This window comes from Rhinoderma darwinii, chromosome 3 (genome assembly GCF_050947455.1).
Source record: "Rhinoderma darwinii isolate aRhiDar2 chromosome 3, aRhiDar2.hap1, whole genome shotgun sequence".
NCBI classification, from domain to species: Eukaryota; Metazoa; Chordata; class Amphibia; order Anura; family Rhinodermatidae; genus Rhinoderma; species Rhinoderma darwinii.
This window is the reverse complement of record NC_134689.1, coordinates 258,980,788-259,003,902: the sequence shown is the minus strand read 5'-3', so window position 1 is coordinate 259,003,902 and position 23,115 is coordinate 258,980,788. Positions and strand designations below refer to the sequence as shown.

Below are 23,115 nucleotides of genomic sequence, written 5' to 3'. Positions count from 1 at the left end.
GGCAACGGCTGGGAAGTTCTCGGTAAGGCCTCATTCACACGGCAGGGTTTCCCGGCCGGGTGCCGGCCGTTCATAAATTGGCCGGCACCCGGCTGCATTAGGAATAATAGACCCCTAATGGGGCTATTCACACGACCGATTTTTTGACGGCCGGGAAAACCGCCCGTCAAAAAATAGGACATGCTCTATTTTCGCCCGGGTACCCGGCCGCCCGGCTCCCATAGAAGTCTATAGGGCCGGGTAATACCCGGCCATCACCGGGATGTGTCCCGAGTGACGGCCGGGTTTTCCAGCTCTTGCGCTCTATCTCCTCCTCCTCACAGCGCAGAGTGCATGTGAGGAGGAGGAGTTGATGCCATTCTGACGAATGGCATCGCTGTACACGGTGTGGCAGGGCCGGGGTGTACAGCAGGTGGAAGGGAGCGCTGCGCTGGCTCCCTTCTCCTGCTTGTTTTAAAAGCGCCCTGGCCCGGCGACACCTTTGATGGCGCCGCTAGCAGCTGCAGCAGCTGCTGCTGCTGCTACTACTGTAGAGACGCCACTATAGCAGAGCGGGGAGGTATCTCCCCGCTCTGCTATGTGCTAGCCGCACTTTAGCTCCTTGAAGGAGCGGAATCCCCGTGTGTTCGGGGATTCCGCTCCTGGACAGAGCGCTTGATGTCTCTGTCCATATCTGGGCAGTGACATCAGGGGAAACTCCTGAAGCGGAATCCCCGAACACATGGGGATTCCCCTTCAGGAGTTGTCGCTGATGTCACTGTCCGGATCTGCCCGGCCCGGCACGGATGCATAACTTTATGCAAACCGGCCGGGCAGAATGGCCGATTTTACCGGCCGGCACTCGGGCTCGGACGCGACCCGGTCGTGTGAATCCCGCCTAAGTAGGAACTTTATCTTTTTTTTTACAGGTTTTTCGCTGTTGTGTTCGGCATTCACTGTCGAGGGTGCTGAAAGATTTAGCTCTTTCAGCACCTTGGACAGTGACGGGCGTCGACAAGCCTCATCTCTATGATGCCGGCTGCGCGAAAATCACGCAGCCGCACATCAGACACGCATGACACACGCAGCTGTCAAATGGTTTTTGCGCTCGCAAAACGCTGCGTTGTTTTCGCGTTCAAAAACGCAACGTTCGTGTGAATCTGCCCTTAGATTGATTAAATATAAGACCTGTACAGATAAATAGGACTTTGTGTCGAACAGGCTACACATAAAATGTTTAAAGATTCACAAAGATTTCAGAGACAAATAATAAGGAAATAGTTTCCGATAAATTATTGAGCACTATGGGGGGAATTTATTAAAAGGGTTTGTGCAACCTTAGTGGCAGAAAAAAAGCTGCAAATTTTGGCACATGCATGTGTTGTGCAATTTTTCCTTTACTTTTACCCTTTTAGGGCAAGGCCCCACATGGCGGAATTGCTCTGGAATTCCGCTGCGGACACTCCGCAGCGTTAATCCGCAGCGGACCCGTTTCTCCATTGCCTTCCACTACTTTTTAGTAGGGTTCGTTTAGACGATGCGGAAAATCCCGCTTGGAGCATAGGCTGCGGTGCGGAATTTGGTGTCCGCAGCATACAATGGATGTTACGGACCTGTGGCGGACTGGTTGCGGACTCATTGCGGAAGTTCTCCATTGACTTCAATGGAGATTAAAAATTCCGCAATGAAGTCCGCAGATGTAATGTACATGGTTATGTGTGCTGCGGAGCGTATTGGTTTTTTAACATGACATTTCTTCATTCTGGCTGGACCTATGTGTATTTCTAGGTCTACAGCCAGACTGAGGAAGTCAATGGGGCTCCCATAATTACGGGTGACTATGTGTGTGCACCCATAATTACGGGTGACTACGTGTGTGTGCACCCATAATTACGGATGACTACGTGTGTGCACCCGTAATTACGGGAGCGTTGCTAGGCGACGTCAGTAAATAGTCACTGTCCATGGTGCTGCAAGAGTTAAGCGATCGGCAGTAACTGTTTCTGCACCCTGGACAGTGACTACCGATCACAATATACAGCAACCTGTAAAAAAAAATAGAAGTTCATACTTACCGAGAACTCCCTGCTTCTTCCTCCAGTCCGGCTTCCCAGGATGACGTTTCAGTCTAAGTGACGGCTGCAGCCAATCACAGGCTGCAGCGGTCACATGGACTGCCGCGTCATCCAGGGAGGTCGAGCTGGATGCCGAAAGAGGGACGCGTCACCAAGACAACGGCCGGTAAGTATGAATTTCTTTTACTTTCACTAGGGAAAGTGCTGTCCCTTCTCTCTATCCTGCACTGATAGAGAGAAGGGAAGTACTGTCACCTCAATACGCAACGGCCAGTCCGCATAATTTTACTGCACATTTTGGGCAGATCCGCAACAGAATCTGCAACGCATATTCTGTGTGGCATTGATGCGGACAGTTGCGGAAGAAATACGCCACGTGGGGCCATGCCCTTACGCTGCTCTTGCTCTTTTAAAAAAGTAATCGGGGCTTAGCTTAAAGGGTTAGGCAGGCGTAGATTCAGCTTTGTGGCGCATGGACAGCCCAAGAGGCGAAATTTATGAAGAGGCGTGCGGTATTCCCAAAATCATAAATTATCACCTATCCACATGATAGATACTTTCCTGATTGCTGGGAGACCCACTGATGGGCCCCGAACCCCCAGATCCTGCTTACTGTACTCCCCACAGTGAAGAGGAACTTGAATGAAGCGGCGGTCGACCATGTTCCCACTGCTCCATTCGCTGTCTATGAGAATGACGGAAACATTCCGTTATTCCCATAGACTTTGAATGGAGCGGTAGCGCACATGCTTGACCGCTGCTCAATTCAATGTCCTCCTCTCTGCGGTGAGGAGGATCTGGGGGTTCGGGACCCCTGTTCTCACGATTGGTCCCAGCAGTGGGCAGCTTCGATCAGAAAATAGCACCTATCCTGTGAATAGGTGATCATTTCTGATTTTGGGAATATCCTTTTAATAAACTTGTCGCATCTTACTCCAGCAGTCTTCAGTCTAAGACTGGCATAGAGAAACGCCAGTCTCAGGCTTCGTTCACATCTGCCTCAGGGTCCCGTTCTGACGTTCCGTCCGAGCTTCCAGTCAGAACGGGACCCTGACTGAAACAAACGGAAACCATAGGTTTCCGTTTGCATCACCATTGATTTCAATGGTGAGAGATCCGGTGCCAATGGTTTCCGTTTGTCTCAGTTGTGCAAGGGTTCCGTCATTTGTCGCAATGAATAGCGTAGTCGACTATCTTTCCATTATACTTTTTCCTCTGTGCAGGTTTCACTCCTGGTTTCTTTATGTAGGTTCCACTCCTGGTTTTGGTTTCCAAATACTGAAGCAAAATACTGACCAAAATACTTCCATGTAAGGCTATGTTCAAACTGAGTTTTTTGACGAGTTTTTTTACGTGGAAACAGTGCCAAAAAAATTGTCAAAAACGGCCCGAAAATGCCTCCCATTGATTTTAATGGGAGGCGGAGGTGTCCTTTTCCCGCGAGCGGTGAAACCGCCTCGCGGGAAAAAGACGCGGCATGCCCTATCTTCGGGCGTTTACGCCTCTGACCTCCCATTGACATCAATGGAAGGCAGAGAAAGCGTATTTCGCAGCGTTTTATGTCCGCGGCGCTCAATGGCTGTGGGCGAAAAACGCCACGAAAATCGACGTGCAGGGAGAGGAAAATCTGCCTCAAACTTCCAAATGGAATTTTGAGGCAGAAATTACGCCTGCAAAAAACTCAGTGTGAACATAGCCTAAAAGTGGCCTAAAACGATGTGAATATTCACTAGGGGTCATCAATGGATATTCCTGGAAAACTGCAGGACCAGTAGGATTCCATTTGTTTAGTATTCGTTTTTACTTGTATATGGATCTTTAAAAAAAGCAATTAGCGTTATGATATGGGTGAGTTTAACTCTATAAATATATACCAATATATATAATTTTCATCTGTCATTTTCTGTGAAAAAATTCTAGTAATAAATTAACAGCACAGGTTTTTTTTACAATTCACGGTGGACTGGGGAGGAGATGCTGTAGGTAGATGTGTAAAGGAGGCAGTGTGTGCGGCTCATCGTCTAGGCTGAGTCATGTTCTCAGAAATGTGTATGTGTGGGAGGGGTGCGAGAAGCTGGAGGAGGGGAATGACCTGCAAACGTGGCTGGGAAAATGACTGAAACAGTATCAGCTGGTATAACAGGAGAAAAGAACGGAACACAATCTTAGGATATAATATGGCAAATCCCAAAAAAGAATAATAGAGCAAGAGTGAATCACAGGACAACCAGGTCAGATAACAGACAGACATATGTGTGAGAAATAGTGGGAGGACTGAATGAAAAAGGGTTTGGAGAATTACGTAAGGTAAAGTAAAAAAAAGGAGTGAATGAAGTGACAAGACTGAAGGAGGGATAGTGACAGACATGAGATCGGTAAAGACTGGACAAGAGGTTGGCTAAAAAAAATATAGGCGGGGGAATCTGTCATCTGATCCTCAGTATAAAGACATCTGGAACTTGTGCATTGCACTCTATCCACAGATGAACGTGACACAGGTAGATAGAATTATGTCACAATAAATACCAAAAGGACGACATTAAGTAGGCTCTGAGGCACCACCTGGTGCATTTTCCATGCATATAGGTAGATAGAAAATGATTCTAAGCTTATTGTAAAGCATTCACACCGTGGTCATGATCACACAATATGCTAGATCATCAAATGATTCTACTGGATTCTACTGAAGGATCTCAAAGGCACCCTTTTGGCATTTTCCATCGGATTGCAGTGACAGGACCTTTCACAGTTAGTGATGAGTATTATTCGGATGTGACTGAGCCCACAAGACATTAGACTCAAATCCATATTATCACGTGAACCTTATCTGAGATTGTCCAGGATCTGCATCTGATGGAACATAAGAACAAAGCTTTACTTACCAAAGCAAACTTCTCGTGATCTCTCACCAATGTTGCCTTGATTCATGCTACACGTTTTATCAATACCTCCAATACATTCATAATTTTGGTTCTGCTGGAAAGGGCATCCAGCATCCACCAACCAGCTATGACGCCCATGCGGAAGCTCTTGCAATTACCAGTGACAGCTGTGAATCTGGTAAAGAATCACCGATCAGAGGAAGCGAAAAGCCCTGTTCTGACACCAGATGGAGGAGTCCAAACGTTTTACAATGCGCTACAAGCAGATGAGCTAAAACTGCTAAAATCTCCAGAGATTGAAAGCAACACAGAAAACAATGGATCCAGCTCCCAAAGTCAGCCTGTGCGGTATGGATCCTCTGAAGTTCCTACGTTTATTACCTAACTTTTTTAACAGATCAGTTTGTACGAATTTATTGTGAACTAAACATTTTTGCCGAGGTGAAATACTTGGTTGCAGTACCTTGATATTGTTGTCTTGGCATTTCTACTCTTCTCTTCCCATTCCTGTATTTCCCATTACCCATCTGCTATTTCTATCTCCAATAACCTAACATAGACATATACTAATTTTAAGCATGTATTTACTTACTTCTTACAAGATCACATGCCTACTGTAGGAAAATGCAGTGCGTAGCAATGAACAGGACATGTCCTTCACAGGGGCTTGTGAGCTGGAAAGTAAATAGAAGTGATGAGGAGCAACTCTCTCTAGATCTGTCACAATCAGGTAGAGAAGAATGCAATGCTTGTAAGATAAGACCAAACACTGAAAAGTTTGACACAAGGTCCCAACAACCATTGCTTTCATCATTGTGACAATCGTGATATTTGGGTAGTTGGCAGTAAGTTCATTGGTGACTATTCTCACATTGGAAATTATAATAGTACAGAAATCTTAAATTTCACTGGAAATTATTACAAGTTGTAATAGTTTATATGCTGGCAGTCTAAAAAGTCTACACAGTGGTGGCAAGATACTAGCTGAGGAGTTATGAAACCAATAAAATACATCTAAATCTTAGATGCGTAGAAATTAGTTTATACTGTGTGCTGCCAATTGGCCTTGGTGGCAAAATTTCCTTTAACCCCTTAACGCCCGGCAATAGACCTTTTGACGGCGGACGTTAAGGGTATTTATGCCAGAGCGCCGCCTTTTCACGACGCTCTGACATAAGCCCGACACAGTGTCCTGTGCCGGCTAAAGCGGGTGTCGGTCGGTCTAAAGACAGCTGGGCACCTGCTCTAATGGGGGGGACCGATATCAACATTGATCTCACCCGTTTACCCGTCTTAAATAGCGAGCGCCACATCCAAGTGGAGGTCGCTCCCTCTCTCACCCCATTGGCACCCTGCAATTGCAATCGCAGGGTGCCGATGGCTTCTATGGCAGCCGGGGGCCTAACAAAGGCACCCAGGTCTACCTGTAGTGGATGCCTGCTAGGCCATAGGTGCCTGTCAGTCTTAGGCCTCATTTACACGAGCGTGTGCGTTTTGCGCGCGCAAAAAAACGCTGCGTTTTGCGTGCGCAAAAGGCAATTGACAGCTCCGTGTGTCATCCGTGTATGATGCGCGGCTGCGTGATTTTCGCGCAGCCGCCATCATAGAGATGAGGTAGTCGACGCCCGTCACTGTCCAAGGTGCTGAAAGAGCTAACTGATCGGCATTAACTCTTTCAGCACCCTCGACAGTGAATGCCGATCACAATATACACCAACCTGTGAATAAAAAAAGACGTTCACACTTACCATGAACTGCCTGCTTCCTCCAGTCCGGTCTCCCGGCCGTTGCCTTGGTGACGCGTCCCTCTCTTGTCATCCGGCCCCACCTCCCAGGATGACGCGGCAGGCCATGAGACCGCTGCAGCCTGTGATTGGCTGCAGCCTGTGCTTGGCCTGTGATTGGCTGCAGCTGTCACTTGGCCTGAATTGTCATCCCGGGAGGTCGGACCGGAGGAAGGAGCCGGGACTTATCGGTAAGTCAGAACTTCTGTTTTTTTTACACGTATATGTATATTGTGATCGAAAGTCACTGTCCATGGTGCTGAAACAGTTTAAGTCTTTGAGCACCGTGGGCAGTGACTGTCTCCTGACGTCGCGTACCCGAACATTTTTTGCCGGGTTCGGTTAAAACGAGTTCGGCCGAACCCGGTGAAGTTCGGTGCGCTCATCTCTAATTTGACACTCCGTTTGGATGTTTGTAACCAGAAAAGCACGTGGTGCTTTTCTGTTTACATTCATCCTTTTGACAGCTCTTGCGTGATTTTCGCGCATGCAACGCAGGACCGTCAGTGTGGCATGCGTTGTTTTCACGCACCCATTGAAGTCAATGGGTGCGTGTTGCGTGAAAAACGCAAGAATATAGAACATGTCGTGAGTTTTACGCAACGCACTCACGCAGCGCAAAATTCACGCATCGTCTAAACAGCCCCATAGACTATTATAGGTGCGTACGACACGCGTGAAAAGCACGCGCGTCGCACGCGCGTATAATACGCTCGTGTAAATGAGGCCTTAGGCTGGGTTCACACGACCTATTTTCAGACGTAATGGAGGCGTTTTACGCCTCGAATTACGTCTGAAAAAACAGCTCCAATACGTCGGCAAACATCTGCCCATTACTTTCAATGGGCTTTACGATGTACTGTGCCGACGACCTGTCATTTTACACATCGCTGTCAAAAGACGGCGCGTAAAATAACAACCTCGTCAAAAAAGGTGCAGGACACTTCTTGGGACGTAATTGGAGCCGTTTTTCATTGACTCCAATGAAGAACAGCTCCAAATGACGTCGTAAAAGATGCCCCGCAAAACGCGAGTACGAGCAATTACGTCTGAAATTCAGGAGCTGTTATCGTGTGCACATACCCTTACACTGACAGGCAAGTAATACGCTGCAATACAGAAGTATTGCAGTGTATTATAAAAGAGATCAGAAGATCGCATAGTGAAGTCCCCGAGTAGGACTAAAAATCAAGTTATCAAAAAGTTTAATAAAGTTAATAAATATATAAAAATCCCAAATAAAAAAAATGAAAAAGACACTTTAATATGAAAAACCAAAAAAAATTGTAAAACAGTACACATATTTGGTATCGCCGCGTCCATAACGACCCCACCTATAAAGCTGTTATGTTATTTAACCCGCAAGGTGAACACCGTAAAAATTAAAATAAAAAACAATGCCAGAATTGCTGTTTTCTGTTCATCCTATCTTCAAAAAAAGTGATCAAAAAGTCACATGTACTCCAAAATAGTACCTATAAAAACTAGAAGTCGTCCCACAAAAACAAGCCCTCATACAGCTGCATCTGCGTAAAAAGAAAAATATAATGGCTCTTAAAACATGGCGACACAAAAACAAATAATTTTGAAAAAAAAAAAAGTTTTTACTGTGTAAAAGTAGTAAAACATACAAAATCTATATAAATTTGGTTTTGCCACAATCATAATGACCCACTGACTAAAGTTATTATGTTATTTATACCTCACAGTAAACGGCGTAAATCTAAGACGCAAAATAGAGTGGCAACATTTATGGGTTTTTTTTCCATTACCCCGCAAAAAAGTTAATAAAAGTTAATCAATAAATTATATGTACCCTGAAATAGTGCTATTAAAAAATACAACTTGTCACGCAAAAAACAAGACCTTATACAGCTATGTCGACGCAAAAATAAAAAAGTTATAGCTCTTGGAATGCGACAATAGAAAAACGTAAAAAATAGCCTGGTCATTAAGGCTTAGAATAGGCCATTAAGGGTATGTGCACACACACTAATTACGTCCGTAATTGACGGACGTATTTCGGCCGCAAGTACCGGACCGAACACAGTGCAGGGAGCCGGGCTCCTTGCATCATAGTTATGTACGATGCTAGGAGTCCCTGCCTCGCTGCAGGACAACTGTCCCGTACTGTAATCATGTTTTCAGTACGTGACAGTTGTCCTGCAGCGAGGCAGGGACTCCTAGCATCGTACATAAGTATGACGCTAGGAGCCCGGCTCCCTGCACTGTGTTCGGTCCGGTACTTGCGGCCGAAATACGTCCGTCAATTACGGACGTAATTAGTGTGAGTGCACATACCCTAAGGGGTTAAACTGGCAACAATTTCACTTATTAACCGTAAATAAGCACTGGATGGCACAGCTTGTAGAGTGCATTGTGAATCGCTGGGTAATAAAATAGCTCAATGGTGAGAAGTCTCACACAGCAATGTCCATTCTACAATGGAAGTGTCAGACTCACTGGAATGTAATCTGAAGAGAATTTCACAGCCCAAAATATTGTGTAGATGGTATAACTTTATTTTTTTCTGATAGATTTTTATACTCTGAGACCTTATTGCTACTCCATAAATAACAGGTCTAGGTTATGACCTATGTATTACAGTACTCTAAAGGCAAAATTGGTGAAAATCGATTCCCATGCTTAGCCTGAATTTATGTTTTTAATAATAGTGACAGTTCACCCAGCCATGACATTTATACATTCTAATGATGGACACGACCGCTTAAATTGACCCTCGGCATAATAGCTGTCACATGAATCATTACATTTTAGGATTTTTTTGGAACGTACAAATTGATGTTCTAATCATAACCTGTACTTTGTCCTAATTCATTTTAAACACAGTTTATAGTTTTACTTTTTCCTGCACTCATAACTTTTTATAAGGATTTTTGTGAAGTGTTTATTTTAGATTATTCAACATTACCAACTAGAGGGCTATGTACAGAGCATCATTTAATAGAATCTTAGGACCATGGTTGCTATGGATACCATCTGTGGCCTATCTTCCCTTTTTATCCTGTTGTAATAAGAAACTACTAATGAATATTTCAAAGCCTAGTGTCAAGTTATATGATAGCAACAGACCGAGGACACTTAACACTTTTTTTTCCATTTTATACATTAATTATAAGGCAATTAAACATATAAAAAGTAATGTTCACAAAAGTTATGAGAGCCTTTTTAAAACTAAATAATCGTTATAAGTATATGACAATATACGAAATTAAGAAATTAAAGAGATATTACAGTTTTGAAAAAAAACTAGTATATCTCAATGGGCATGAATACATAAGAAATTTGACTCAGATAATCCCTACAGGGGATAGGGTAACATGCAGTCACCTTGCCTAAACAACAGTCACGTCCAGTCTATGCAGACCTTGGAGATAAAACAAACAGGCAGATATAGCAATCTTCAGATAATGAGTAAATTATGATTTACACACCATCCAACACCTTCTGTTGATATAAATACTAGTAGGCTACTTCCTATTTGATCCAGGATAATTTAAGTATCATTTATGTCTAAAATAAAAATAAATACCTTTAGCTGTTCTTTTTTGTCAAGGGATTAAAAATGGGAGAATGTGTGTGTATATATAGCATTTTGTTTTCTGGCATTTTTGTAGCATTTTGGGGTCAGTGACATTTTTATCCAAACGCAGCATGCTCTGGCGTTTTTTGTGAGGTTTTTCTCCATAGGTGTCTCTATCGAACTTCAAAACCACCAGGTAAACACTTATACAAAATAAAAAATGACACAAAAAAATGCATGTAAAAAACACCATTAAAAATGTGTGTGTGAAGAAGGCCTTATTCCTCTTTAACACAGCCTCAATACAGCTCTTTATGAGCAGTGAGTTGTAAGAAGCAACTAATAAGCCATGATATAGCAGCCATACAGAGGGTTGAGTTTTTTTACTTTATACGGAATATGAGAAAAAAAGGATTGCACCATGTTCCATTGGATGACGTATTAAGGAGATATTACCCCTAGAAGCCTTGGTGTTGGCTGCAATAATCTATCTTTCCCAGACACAGATATGTAACTAAGACACAGAAAAATATGAACACAACTAAAGAATTTATTTATAAAACACATGCACGTTGGGTACGTGGACCCTCTGGGCCGTACCGCCTTGACAGTATGGCAGCTGGCCAACAGGACACAGGTCAGTCTATAGTTCGAATAGTGTAACTGTGGTAGCTCGGACAGTAGTAAGACAGGCTCGGCTGGGAATAAGCAGGCAGGCGCCAGGCGTGGTATACAGTACAGCACGACTTCAGCTCAACACGACACTTGACCAGGATAGTACGGGATACAGGTTACAGGTAGCAGGAATGGGAAACACTTAGAACTGGGAAACACTAGGAGACCATTTGCTTAGACAAACTTAAGGTAAGACAACAACGCTCAGGCAAGAAGGGGCTGGGCCCCTGTTATAGTCCAGGGTGCTCATGGGCTAATTTTGACTTTAACTCAGGTGTGTGCGCTGTCCCTTTAAGAGCGGACACGAGCGTGTGCACGCACCCTACGGGTCCCGGCTGAGGTAGGCGGAAGTGAGCGCTAGCGTCTCCTGAGGAGGAGGCTGGGGCCAGCGCTCGCAGATCCATGGATGCGGCCATCAGGAGGTGAGTGAGCCTGACGGCCCGCGGCCATGGGCATGACATACACATAGTAAATCCAAGTAGACATAGCACCCAAGTACATGTAGCACATTCATAAACCTAGGATATTCCAACACTGTATGATCAGTGGGGTGACCTCTGGGACCCCTACCAATCCTGAGAATGATGGGATATCCCATCACTTTATAAGACTGGAATAACCCTTTAATACTATATACATACTTTCCAACTTTCAAGTATCGCAAATGGGGACAACCGTTGTGCGTAGCGCGACGCACAATTTTTTTTCCTTTTAAGCCACACCTGTAACCTCGCCCAATACCTGCCCATACACAACTGATTCAGCCTACACAGTATCATGCTCCCACAGTATAATGCCCCCATAGAACCCCACACAGTATAATGCCACTATAGCTGCCCCCGCACAGTATAATGCCCCCATAGATGCACCCACACAGTATAAAGCCAACACAGATGTCCCCATACAGTATAAAGCCCACACAGATGCCCCAAGCAGTATAATGCCCCATAGCTGTCCCCATACAGTATACTGCCCCCAAACAGTATAATACCCGCAAAGATGCCCCCATACAGTATAATGCCCCATAGTGCAACAATGCCCCTGTAAATAATGCCACAGTGCCCACATATTAAGTGCCAGTGCCCATATATAAAGTGCCAGTACCCACATAGGGCCACAGTGCCCATTTAGATGGTGCCCATATAGTGCCACAGTGCCCATGTACATAGTGCCACACCCCCATTGAAGATAGCACCACCCTGCCTGTAGATAGCGCTAACCCCTGTATATAGCTCCATTGGGGCTCCCTCTAGGAGGGGAATCCTCAGCCACACTGTGGCCGGGGATTCCGCTCCAGGAGTAGGCACTGACGTCACTGTTCATATAAGGATAGTGAGGCCAGGGGCTTCTCCAGGAGCGGAATCCCCGACCAGAGAGTCAGCAACACTCTGGCCGGGGATTCCTCTCCAGAAGGAGCCCCTGACTTCACTGCCATAAATAGATAGTGATGCAAGGGGCTTTTCCAGGAGTGGAATTCCCTGCCAGAGTGTCGGCAACGCTCTGGCCGGGGATTCCTCTCCAGGGGGAGCCCCTGACGTCACTGTCCATATATGGATAGTGACGGCATGGGATCCTTAGGAGCGGAATCCCCGGCCAGAGCATCTGCAACGTACTAGCTGGGGATTCCGCTCCAGGAGGAGCCCCCGATGTCACTGTCCATATATGGACAGTGATGTTTGGGGCTTTAATATGTTGGAATCCCCGGCCAAAGCGTTGGCAACGCACTGGCTGGGGATTCCGCTCCTGGAGGAGCCACTGATGTAACTGTCCATATATGGACAGTGACATTAAGGGCTTTTCCAAGAAAGGAGTCCCCAGCCAGAGAGCTTGCGCTGCACTGGTTCGGGACTCCATAGTTGAATGCTGAAGCAGGGAGCTGATGGTTCCCTGCTTCAGCATTGGATTCAACTGTATCTGCGTCCTGAGGACACAGATACAGTTGAAACCAGGAAACCGGCCACCCGGAAACCAGGATGGTTGGGAGGTATGACTATATAGAATATTGTCAGGGACAAAACTCAAGAAATGTTATGCATTTCACATTCAGTTATATTTGGTATACATTGCTTTCATGTGTAATTTAAGTCTCTTTTTATTGTGTTTTAATTCAGACATGATGACCTGAAAGAAATGTTAGACAGTAACAAAGACTCTCTAAAGTTGGAAGCTATGAAGAGGATAGTTGCTGTAAGTGTTTTTGTATTTTTTTTTATTAACGGCTTTACACACGCACACAAACACATGCTGTGTGTGTATATATATATATATATATATATATATATATATATATATATATATGTATTGTACGTATATTATGATGTTATCTCTTTTCTCTTAGATGATAGCTCGAGGAAAGAATACATCAGACTTGTTTCCAGCTGTTGTGAAAAACGTGGCCTGCAAGAATATAGAGGTGAGGTAACAAATGTAAATTCGCTGGTTGCTTTAAAACTAAACGTAAGGTCAGCAGCTAATAGACGTTTTATAGGATTTTTTATTATTATTAATTACACATACAGTATGTACGTAAGTGTTTTTAGAGTTTCTATGGAATATTTGAAATAATATAGTGATGATCATGGGTCAGACATTTTTATGGACTTCCTTTCACTAATCCCTCTGGTTACGGTCAGCCTCTCTCCAGCCCAATATGGTTTCTCCCAGGCACAAATAGATTCAACTACACAGTTAGGCCTCATGCACATGGCCGTGCCCGTAATCATGGCCCACAATTGCGGGCACGGCCGGCCGCCGACACCGCGGCCGCATTTTCTTGCCGTGCTCCCTTACAAAGAATGGGAGCACGGCCCGTAAAATCAGAAAAGTAGGACATCCTCCATATTTCCCGGCACGGACACCTATCCGTATTGATACAGAAAGGTGTCCGCGGCTAATAAAAACCGGGTGTGTCCGTAATTGCGGACCGTATTGCGGTCCGCAATTACGGAGTTTTTTTTACGGTCGTGTGCATGGGACCTGAATAGAGATGGTAAACTGAAAGTTTAAAGTACCGTTAACTGGTTGATGACTAATGATGAGTATGCTTGGTATGAGCGGCTGGACATTGTTGCATCAGGTCAATCAAACTCGTCTTGCTGATCGCGCGGGCATAGCAAGTGTGCCCATGCGATCAGTAGTGATCAGGGGCAATGGATGTAATACACAGCTTCAGCCCAGCTCTAACAGCGGAAATCAGAGGTTTTCTACCTAAAATGTAAAAATGTACATATGTTAGTAAAGCAGACATTAGAGCAGTAGACAAAGTTTGGTTGTTATGTTTCTATTATTGGCATTTTTCATTTCATTTGTCAAGTGACAACAGTAAGTGCAGTCATAGTGGTTGTCACTTTTGATCTTCTTAGCGACTGATGATGAAAACTGTCACTTTGTTATCAATAGCGAATGTTGCCAAATTTACAGTAGTCAATTTTTTCTTCAGTACTGTTCAAAAGCGTGCATTGTCTTCTACTTATGGCCTCCTGACTTGATTGAGCATGTGGTGCCTCTCGACCAATCAAGTCAGGAGGCTCCATAAAGAGAATACATCGCAATATCACTTTATAAAGATTATTTTATAGCTGCTCTTTATAAAAAGAGGACAAAACTTGAACTGCTTTTGACTTCTTGAAATAAACAACACTTTGTGACCATGGTAATTGTGTAAAAAAGTAAGCAGTAGTGTTGCTTCCTGTTTTATTGCTGTGATCACAGGACATGCTCACCCCCAAATTATTTTCTGTATATATAGAAATTAAAACAGATTAAACATTAAAAATGTCCACCCAAACGTATTCATAGACCTAGCGGTTGATCCCATAAACTGCACTTTTTAATAAAACAAATATCAGATCATGGGGAATCTATTATTCAACGTTTCCGTCACCATTGAGATCAATGATGATGCAAACAAAAGCTAAGGTTTCCGTTTGCCTTTCTGTTCAGGGGTTCCCCCAACGGAAACCTCTGACGGAACCCCTCAACAGAAAGACAACGCTGATGTAAACACAGCCTTAGGGCTTATTTACACGAACGTGTAATACGCCCGTGCAACGCACGTGATTTTCACGTGCCCCGCACGAACCTATGTTAGTCTATGGGGCCGTGCAGACAGTCCGTGATTTTCACGCAGCGTATGTCCGCTGCGTGAAATGCACGACATGTCCTATATTTGCGTGTTTTTCGCGCATCACGCACCCATTGAAATCAATGGGTGCGTGAACATCACGCGCAGCACACGGAAGCACTTCCGTGTGACGCGCGTGATTCGCGCAAGAGCAGTAAAAAGTATGAATGAAAACAGAAAAGCACCACGTGCTTTTCTGTTTACAAACATACAAACAGAGTGTCATAATGACGGCGGCTGGGCGAAAATCACGCGGCCACGCATCATATGGTGATGACACACGGAGCTGTCAAGTGCCTTTTGCGCGTGCGGAACGCCGCGTTTTTTGCGCGCGCAAAATGCACACGCTCGTGTAAATCCAGCCTTACACTGTGCTACTGTTGGAGAAGGGAGGGGTAGAGCACAGAGAGCATGGTCTCAGTAATGCAGATAGATAACTTTAGCACTAAACCGACAGCAGCCAGAAGCTGTGTGCTGTCGGCAACCATATAAGAAGCAACATCACAGTCACCCATGTAAAGGGATTGCACGGACTCTACAGCAATAAAATGGTAGGACATTTTTAATGAAGATTATTACATTTTCAATTAAGTTGTTTCATTTTTGTATTTAGAAAAAGAACAAAGAGTCAAGGTATACATAGCCTTAAAAGAGGACCTGTCACCTCTCCTGACATTTATTTTAGTAAATACTTGTATTCCCCATGAAATAACAATTCTGGAACATATTTTGTCAGAAGTCTTCATTGTGCCATTCCTCTGTTATTCCTCTTAGAAATGTATAAATACATTGACAACTGGGTGTTACCATTCACCTTGTCAAGGGGTGTGTCCCCACACAGTCTCACTCTGTCAGCACTGATTGGACATTAACAGTCTGTATAGAGACACACCCCCAAATGGTAACACCCAGCTGTCAATTTATTCATAATATTGTAGGAGGGATAACAGAGGAACGGCACAACGCAGAGTTCTAAGAAAAAAATGTTCCAGAATTTTTATTTCATAGGTAACACAATTATTTACTAAAACAGACATGTCAGGAGATACGACCAGTCCTCTTTGTTTTCCTGTAAAAAAAAAGTAATAAAGGGGGACAGTACCCCCAGCATTCAACTTTACGCATTGACTGTTTGATCCAAAAAAGGGCTCCTCAAATTGAACATCCGCTATAATGATGTCTGTCTGAAAACGCCTTGATAGCAAAACATATTTTTCTTATAGGTGAAGAAATTGGTTTATGTTTATTTGGTTCGATATGCAGAGGAACAACAGGATCTCGCTCTACTCTCCATTTCCACCTTTCAGAGAGGGTTAAAGGTTGGTTGAGTAATGAGAATGGTATTCTAACGCCTCATGCACACGACCGTGTGTGCCGTCCGAGTCCCGTCAGTGATCCGAGGAAAAGATAGGACATGTTCTTTCTTTCCTCGGATCGAGGACTCGGACCATTTTTCACGGACCCGATTCACCCGCTAAAGTGAATGGATCCGTGAAGACTATCAGATGCAACTCGGATGCCATCCAAAACGGCCCGAGTGGCACAACGGTCGTGTGCATGAGGCGTAAGGCTGTATTAAGATGTTTTTACATCAGAGTTCAAACGGTGTTGTGTCAGAGTGCGTTCAGTTTGTCAGTTTTTAACATCCGTGTAGCATCAGTGATCATCAGTTTTTTAAGTCCGTAAAAAAAAAAAAAGAGGCTGCTTTATTTTCAGCATTTTCTAGCAATCCATCTGTGAAAAACGGACCGCACTTGGATATAATCAGTGTGCGGTTCTATTTTTTCACTGACCCATTGAATTGAATGTGGCAAGTCTAACGCAAGAATTAGACCAAACATAGTCCGAGCAGAAAATCGGACATGTGAGTAAGCCCATTGACTTTAATCAGTCAGTGTTCACTTCATGTGCTATCAGTTATACACGGATGTGAACATCGCTCGTCTGAATAGGCCCTTAATGTGTACTGCGATTTGTTTAATGTAGTGCTTTATTAACTTAAATTTAACTTGCCAAGGAACCAATTCTGCTACAAAATATCTTAAAAATGTGCATCGACTGTGATTTTACGGAATCAGGTGTTTTTTTCACTTTTTGTTTCAATAGTTTTTATTGAATTTTAATATTTTTTAAGGAAATGTAACATTGCACATACACTTTGTATTGTTAGCTGTACGTTGATTGGTTAAAGAGGCTCTGTCACCAGAATAAAAATGCTCTATCTCCTACATCAGTTTATCGGCGCTGGAATGTAGTTACTAGCAATGTGTTTTTATTTTAAAGTTATGGCGTTTAGAACATTTTGTCTCCCTCCAGGCCGATGAGAAGTCCCAGTCGTCGGATCGGTAGCAGCAGCAGCAGCAGCCTGGAGGGAGACGAAAGATGTTGCCTTCAGACGCAGGGATGAAGGACCTGTGGGCGGAAGTGACGTCACAGCGCGGTCTCGCGAGATCACGCTGCTCAGTGAATCTAGCTTGGGTGTAAGGCAGAGAGTTGTATGATGCGGATTGCCCAGCGTCATACACCTCTTTGTCATACACCCACTTGGTTGAAAATTAAAAAACGCCCAGTTGGGCATTAAGGACCTCATTTGCATAAATGTTCTAAACGCCATAAATTTGTTAAAAAACATTGTTTTTAAAATAAAAACACATTGCTAGTAACTACATTCCAGCGCCGATAAACTGATGTAGGAGATAGAGCATTTTTATTCTGGTGACAGAGCCTCTTTAAGTTGACATTTGTTGTATACAACAGTATACATCCTTGTTTCTATCTGATGTATCTTAAAGGGTAACTATCATCTACTTTTTGTTTTAAAAATGTATAGGGCAGGCAATTTCAAGAAATATTGCAATATACTTTATTAACCAATTCAGCCATTTCTCATTGTAAAACTGTTCCTGAACTGCTGGCCCTATCCTCAGCTACTGGCCGTTGTTAGGGAAAATCTATATTCAGTGCCGTACACATTGAATACAGGAATACCGTGTGGGGAACACTTCATGCTGTCTGCTCCTGAAACCTGATGCACACATTGTCCCAGTGCATTGGGTATTTCCACAACAGACTGTTTTAGTCTGTTCCTAATCATGAGCCCCACCGATCTGATCTCCCTGCTCTTCCTGTGAGATGTTTTGATGAGTAAAGCCCCTATTACACCGGCCGATTTTGGCCGGTGCAGCGAGCGCCGATCAACGAGACATTTGACGTTGATCGGCGCTCGTTTGCTCAAGTCAGAAGGAGCTATGGAACGGGACAAGCGGTCGTTACTCCAATCGCTCGTCCCCATACATTATCATCATGTCTGCAGCACATCTCCCTGTTTACACAGGGAGATGTGCTGCCGACAACGATAATATCTAACTTTTTTAAAACTATACGATCAGCAGATGAATGAGCATTTGCTTGTTCATCTGCTTATCGCTGCCCTGTTTACACATGGCAATTATCGTCAACGAAAAAAAAACCTTAATGAAGGACGAGCGAAGACATCTAGCCGGATGTGTGCATCCCACACCCCTTGATATAATTTTTTTTAGATCTGGAGTTTTGTTTATTTGTTGTTGTGTTTGAGCTTTTGCAAATCAGCTACTATGTCAGTAATTTTCTTTTCTCTGGATTTCTTGTCTCTGTCCAAATTTTAATTAATATGCCTTATGGGCATCCCATACAATGTATGGATCTGGTATTGAGAATATGTTGTGTTCAAGGTATTCTTTGATAGCTTGTTCTATTTCCAATTTGTGTTTAGAATGACCCAATATGTTGGTATTGTTTCTCCAGGGATGTGTGGCCAGGGTGTAAAATGTCTATTGTAGTGGGAATAATTGTTCAGAGATCAAATGAAAATCTACTATATTTAGCTATCATAACCCCTCTTTGTTTCTTTACATGTTGGGCTTGAATATTCACTGGAGAAAGGTGATGTTTCAGTCTAGATGCGTCTTTTCGAATGATGTGTCTTTCTTGGACCCAATCGATATCATTATGAAGCAAGAGGCGGTCCCTCCATATAAATGATCTTTTTGTGGACAATTAAATCCCTTCACATTAAGTACTATCTAGCCATTTTGTATAAGTTGCATATACGTAGTGTATGTTGACTGCAGCACATAACCATAAACAGTAAATGTGTTTAAAAAAAAACAATAACTTCAAATTTAACTATATAGCTGAGTATGTGTGTAAGGGATGAGAGTCAAGATTGTTACCGAGTCCAGGATGGAGACTCCTTCAGATGCACCGTTTCAATATATTGCTGTTGCTTCAGTTATTTCAGTTCCATTTTGCCAGGAGATCTTTTCCTTCCTCTATAGTCCTGATGACATGTTTAGATCCATGTTGAATTTTTATAGATACGGGTACTGGTAAACTTTCCCTTCTACAAATAATTATCATTAAAAGTTTTTTTGTTTGGAAAAAATTAATTTGTGCAAGTACATGTCAGGATACAATGTCATCAATATGACTGGGGCGAGGGACTCCGTGTGCCCGATTAATTATAAGGTTTTGTGGTTTTTCTATTTTAGGATTAATGCTTTGATAACGTATTGCTACAGATCTTCTTGCCCAATACCAATATAACGGTATATCCCTCAACTTAATATTATTAGATTTGGGGATGTCATGAAAGGCATCTTCTATATTATGCTTACTTTTAAGGTTTTAAGGCCGATTTGAATTTTCTTTAAGCCTGTCCTATTTGTGGTGTTCATGTGGAGCTCTGACGTAAATAGGGAAACCACAACCACAATGAAAACCAATTTTTTTTTGTGGTGGTTCAAACCCCCGTGGTCAGGTATGCTTAGGGCACTTGCAATAACCTTGTGTATTTGTGTTTTCACAGTTTCTGAACTGACCTTTACAATCATTTTACTTATTATCATATTATCAGTCTTCTTTGTTGACTATCATTTTGCTTTTGTTGAGCAGCGCACGAGCACTGAGGAATAGCATGAAAGCTAAGTAAATGGTGCTGGCATTGAAGCATAAGCAGAGAATGAACGGGACGGGCATTGAGGAGGATGTGGACCAATAGGATGCCTCAAACCCGGGTATACGTCAGAAGTCCCGAGTTTGAGGCATCCTATTGGTCCACAGCCTCCTCAGCGCTCACGCCATTCATTCTCCGCTTATGCTTCAATGACAGACCTGTGTCTATACTCAGTGACGTATCGACACAGGTCTGTCTGCATAATAACGCTCGTGCACGAGCGTGTGTAGAAGCAAAAAACAGTAGGATGAAAAGCAGAATTTCCGGCCGGCCAGAGGTAGGGGGAATAGGAACAAATGCGTTTCGATTTTTGACACAATGCATATTAGGAAGTTTATTTAATTTTGACATAGAGTATTACAAACATTTTGTATCCCTGGAAAACCCCTTTAACACTCTTTTAAACGGTCCAATCATCTGGCAAATGAGCACTCGTACGAACGCTCGTTCTAGATCATTGCACTATGTAAACAGGGCAATGATTAGCCAACAAACAAGCAAATGCTCCTTTGTCGGTTGAGTGGTTTTATACGCCCCCAAAAATATTGGCTCACCGGCAACTCATCTGCCCATGTTAACAGGGGATGTGCTTCCAAAAAGTGGTGAAATGTACTGCGGCAAACGGTCATTCATCCCCAAGATTTCGATCATTGATACATCTAAATGGATTAAACAAGCACCGATACGCTGTTATCGTCGACCGGCACGCAGTACCATGTGAATATCTGTCTGTAGAAAACCGCCTTAAGAAGCATAATTGGATTTAAAAAATCTATGTTATTAGCAAGGTGACGTTAAGGTAGTTACAGCAAACTACAGTATATTTTAATCTAACCCCTTAACGACCGCCAATACACCTTTTCACCCGGCCGTTAAGGGCACTTATGGCAGAGCGCCGCCTTTTCACGGCGCTGTGACATAAGCCCGGCCGTGGTGTCCTGTGCCAGCTAAAGCAGGCATTGGGCGGTCTAAAGACAGCCGGTCACCTGCTCTAACGGCCAGGATCGATTTCAACATTGATATAACCCGTTTAACCCCTTGGATGCGGCGCTCAACAGCGAGCGCCGCATCCAAGTGGTTTTGGATGGAGGGTGCTCCTTCTTTCACCCCAGCGGCACCCTGCAAATGCAATCGCTTCTATGGCAGCCGGGGGCCTAACAAAGGCTCCCAGGTCCGCCTGTAGTGGATGCCTGTTAGGCCATGCCTGAGGCATGACCTAGCAGGTGCTTGTCAGTTTTACACTGACAGGCAATAATACGCTGCAATACAGAAGAATTGCAGTGTGTTTATAAAAGCGATCAGAAGATCGCATAGTGACGTCCCCTAGTAGGACTAAAATTAAAGTTTTCAAAAAGTTTCATTTAGTTAATAATAAATAAATAAAAATCCCAAATAAAAAAAATTAAAATCCCACTTTTTCCCTTATAAAATACTTTAACATGAAAAAAAAAAGGCATACATTACACATGTTTGGTATTTCCGCGTCCGTAATGACCCCACCTATAAAGCTATTATGTTATTTAACCTGCACTGTAAACGCCGTAAAAAATAAAATAAAAAACAATGCCGGAATTGCTGTTCTCTGTTCATCTTGCCTTCAAAAAAAAGTTTTTATGTTATTTATACCATACAGTAAACGACGTAAATCTAAGACGCAAAAAAGGGTGGCGAAATTTATGGGGTTTTTTCCATTACCCCCCCCCCCCCCCCCCCCAAAAAAAAAGTTAATCAATAAATTGTACCCCAAAATGGTGCTATTAAAAAATACAACTTGTTCCGCAAAAAACAAGACCTTATACAGCCATGTCGACGCAAAAATAAAAAAGTTCACGCTTTTGGAATGTGACGATGGAAAACCGTAGAAAATAGCTTGGTCATTAAAGTTTAAAATAGGCTGGTCATTAAGGGGTTAAATGAACATTGTATTAGGCCTCATACAGACGAACGTAAAAACGCCCCTAAATTACGACCCGTAATTACGGGCCCATAGACTTCTATTGGGCACGAGTACCTTCCCTTATGCTTACGGGAAGGTGCCCGTGCCATTGAAAAATATAGAAAATTTTTAGGCCGTAATAACGGCACAGGCAGGGCCATAGAAGTCTATGGGGCTCCCGTAATTACGGGTGGCTACGTGTGTGCACCCGTAATTACGGGAGCGTTGCTAGGCGACGTCAGGGGATAGTCACTGTCCAGGGTGCTGAAAGAGTTAACTGATCGGCAGTAACTCTTTCAGCACCCGGGGCAGTGACTACCGCTGGAGTTCATAGTATTAAAAGTTAACTTACCCAGAACTCCTCTTCTTCTTCCTCCAGTCCGGCCTCCCGGGATGACGTTTCATCCCATGTGACCGCTGCAGCCAATCACAGGCCAATCACTGGCTGCAGCGGTCACATGGACTGCCGCGTCATCCAGGGAGGTCAGACTGGATGTCAAGAGAGGGACGCGTCACCAAGACAACGGCAAGGTAAGTATGAATTTCTTTTACTGCGGAAAGGGCTGTCCCTTCTCTCTATCCTGCACTGATAGAGAGAAGGGCTGCCAATTACTGCAGTGCAATTTTTCAGCGAAAACGTGCCCGTAAATATGGATGGAATACTGATGACACCGGACCTGTATTTACGGGCACGGGTCCGTAAATACTGGTGCAATACGGGTCGAATACGTGTGACCAAGGACCCGTATATTTACGGGAGGACAAAAATACGTTCGTGTGCATGAGGCCTTATGTGTTACTGTTTCTGAAACATCTCCATAGGTTATAGGCTAACAATCCAGTTGGGCAATTATATATTTTGTATCAAGTGGTTCAGTTTTCATCATAAATTTAAGAAACGTAGAACTCTTAGAAATATGTACAATAGTTTACTATAGCAAAAATTTATTATACGCATATTAAAAAAAAAAAATTTAAACGGTTAGCCCATGAATCATTTCACACTAAATGTCCGAAAATGCTGTTAATAGCGGTTTTAACCCCCTAAGAGACACATAAAATAGGAAAAACCTGCTTGAAAGGGTCATCTGTTTTTAACCCCTTCCTGCTTTGGCCACTTT

The 23,115-nt window shown here is 43.5% G+C and overlaps 1 protein-coding gene across 6 annotated transcripts in view; it reads left to right on the top strand.

Moving 5' to 3' along the window:
* Positions 1–23,115, top strand: part of AP3B2 (adaptor related protein complex 3 subunit beta 2) — a 117,784-nt gene that overhangs the window by 11,610 nt on the left and 83,059 nt on the right. For all 6 annotated transcript variants that reach the window (XM_075857855.1, XM_075857853.1, XM_075857852.1 and 3 more), the window contains exons 2-4: positions 13,051–13,126; positions 13,278–13,352; positions 16,286–16,381. In XM_075857855.1, coding sequence (XP_075713970.1) covers positions 13,051–13,126; positions 13,278–13,352; positions 16,286–16,381 — 247 coding nt within the window. The remainder of the gene's footprint in view (positions 1–13,050; positions 13,127–13,277; positions 13,353–16,285; positions 16,382–23,115) is intronic.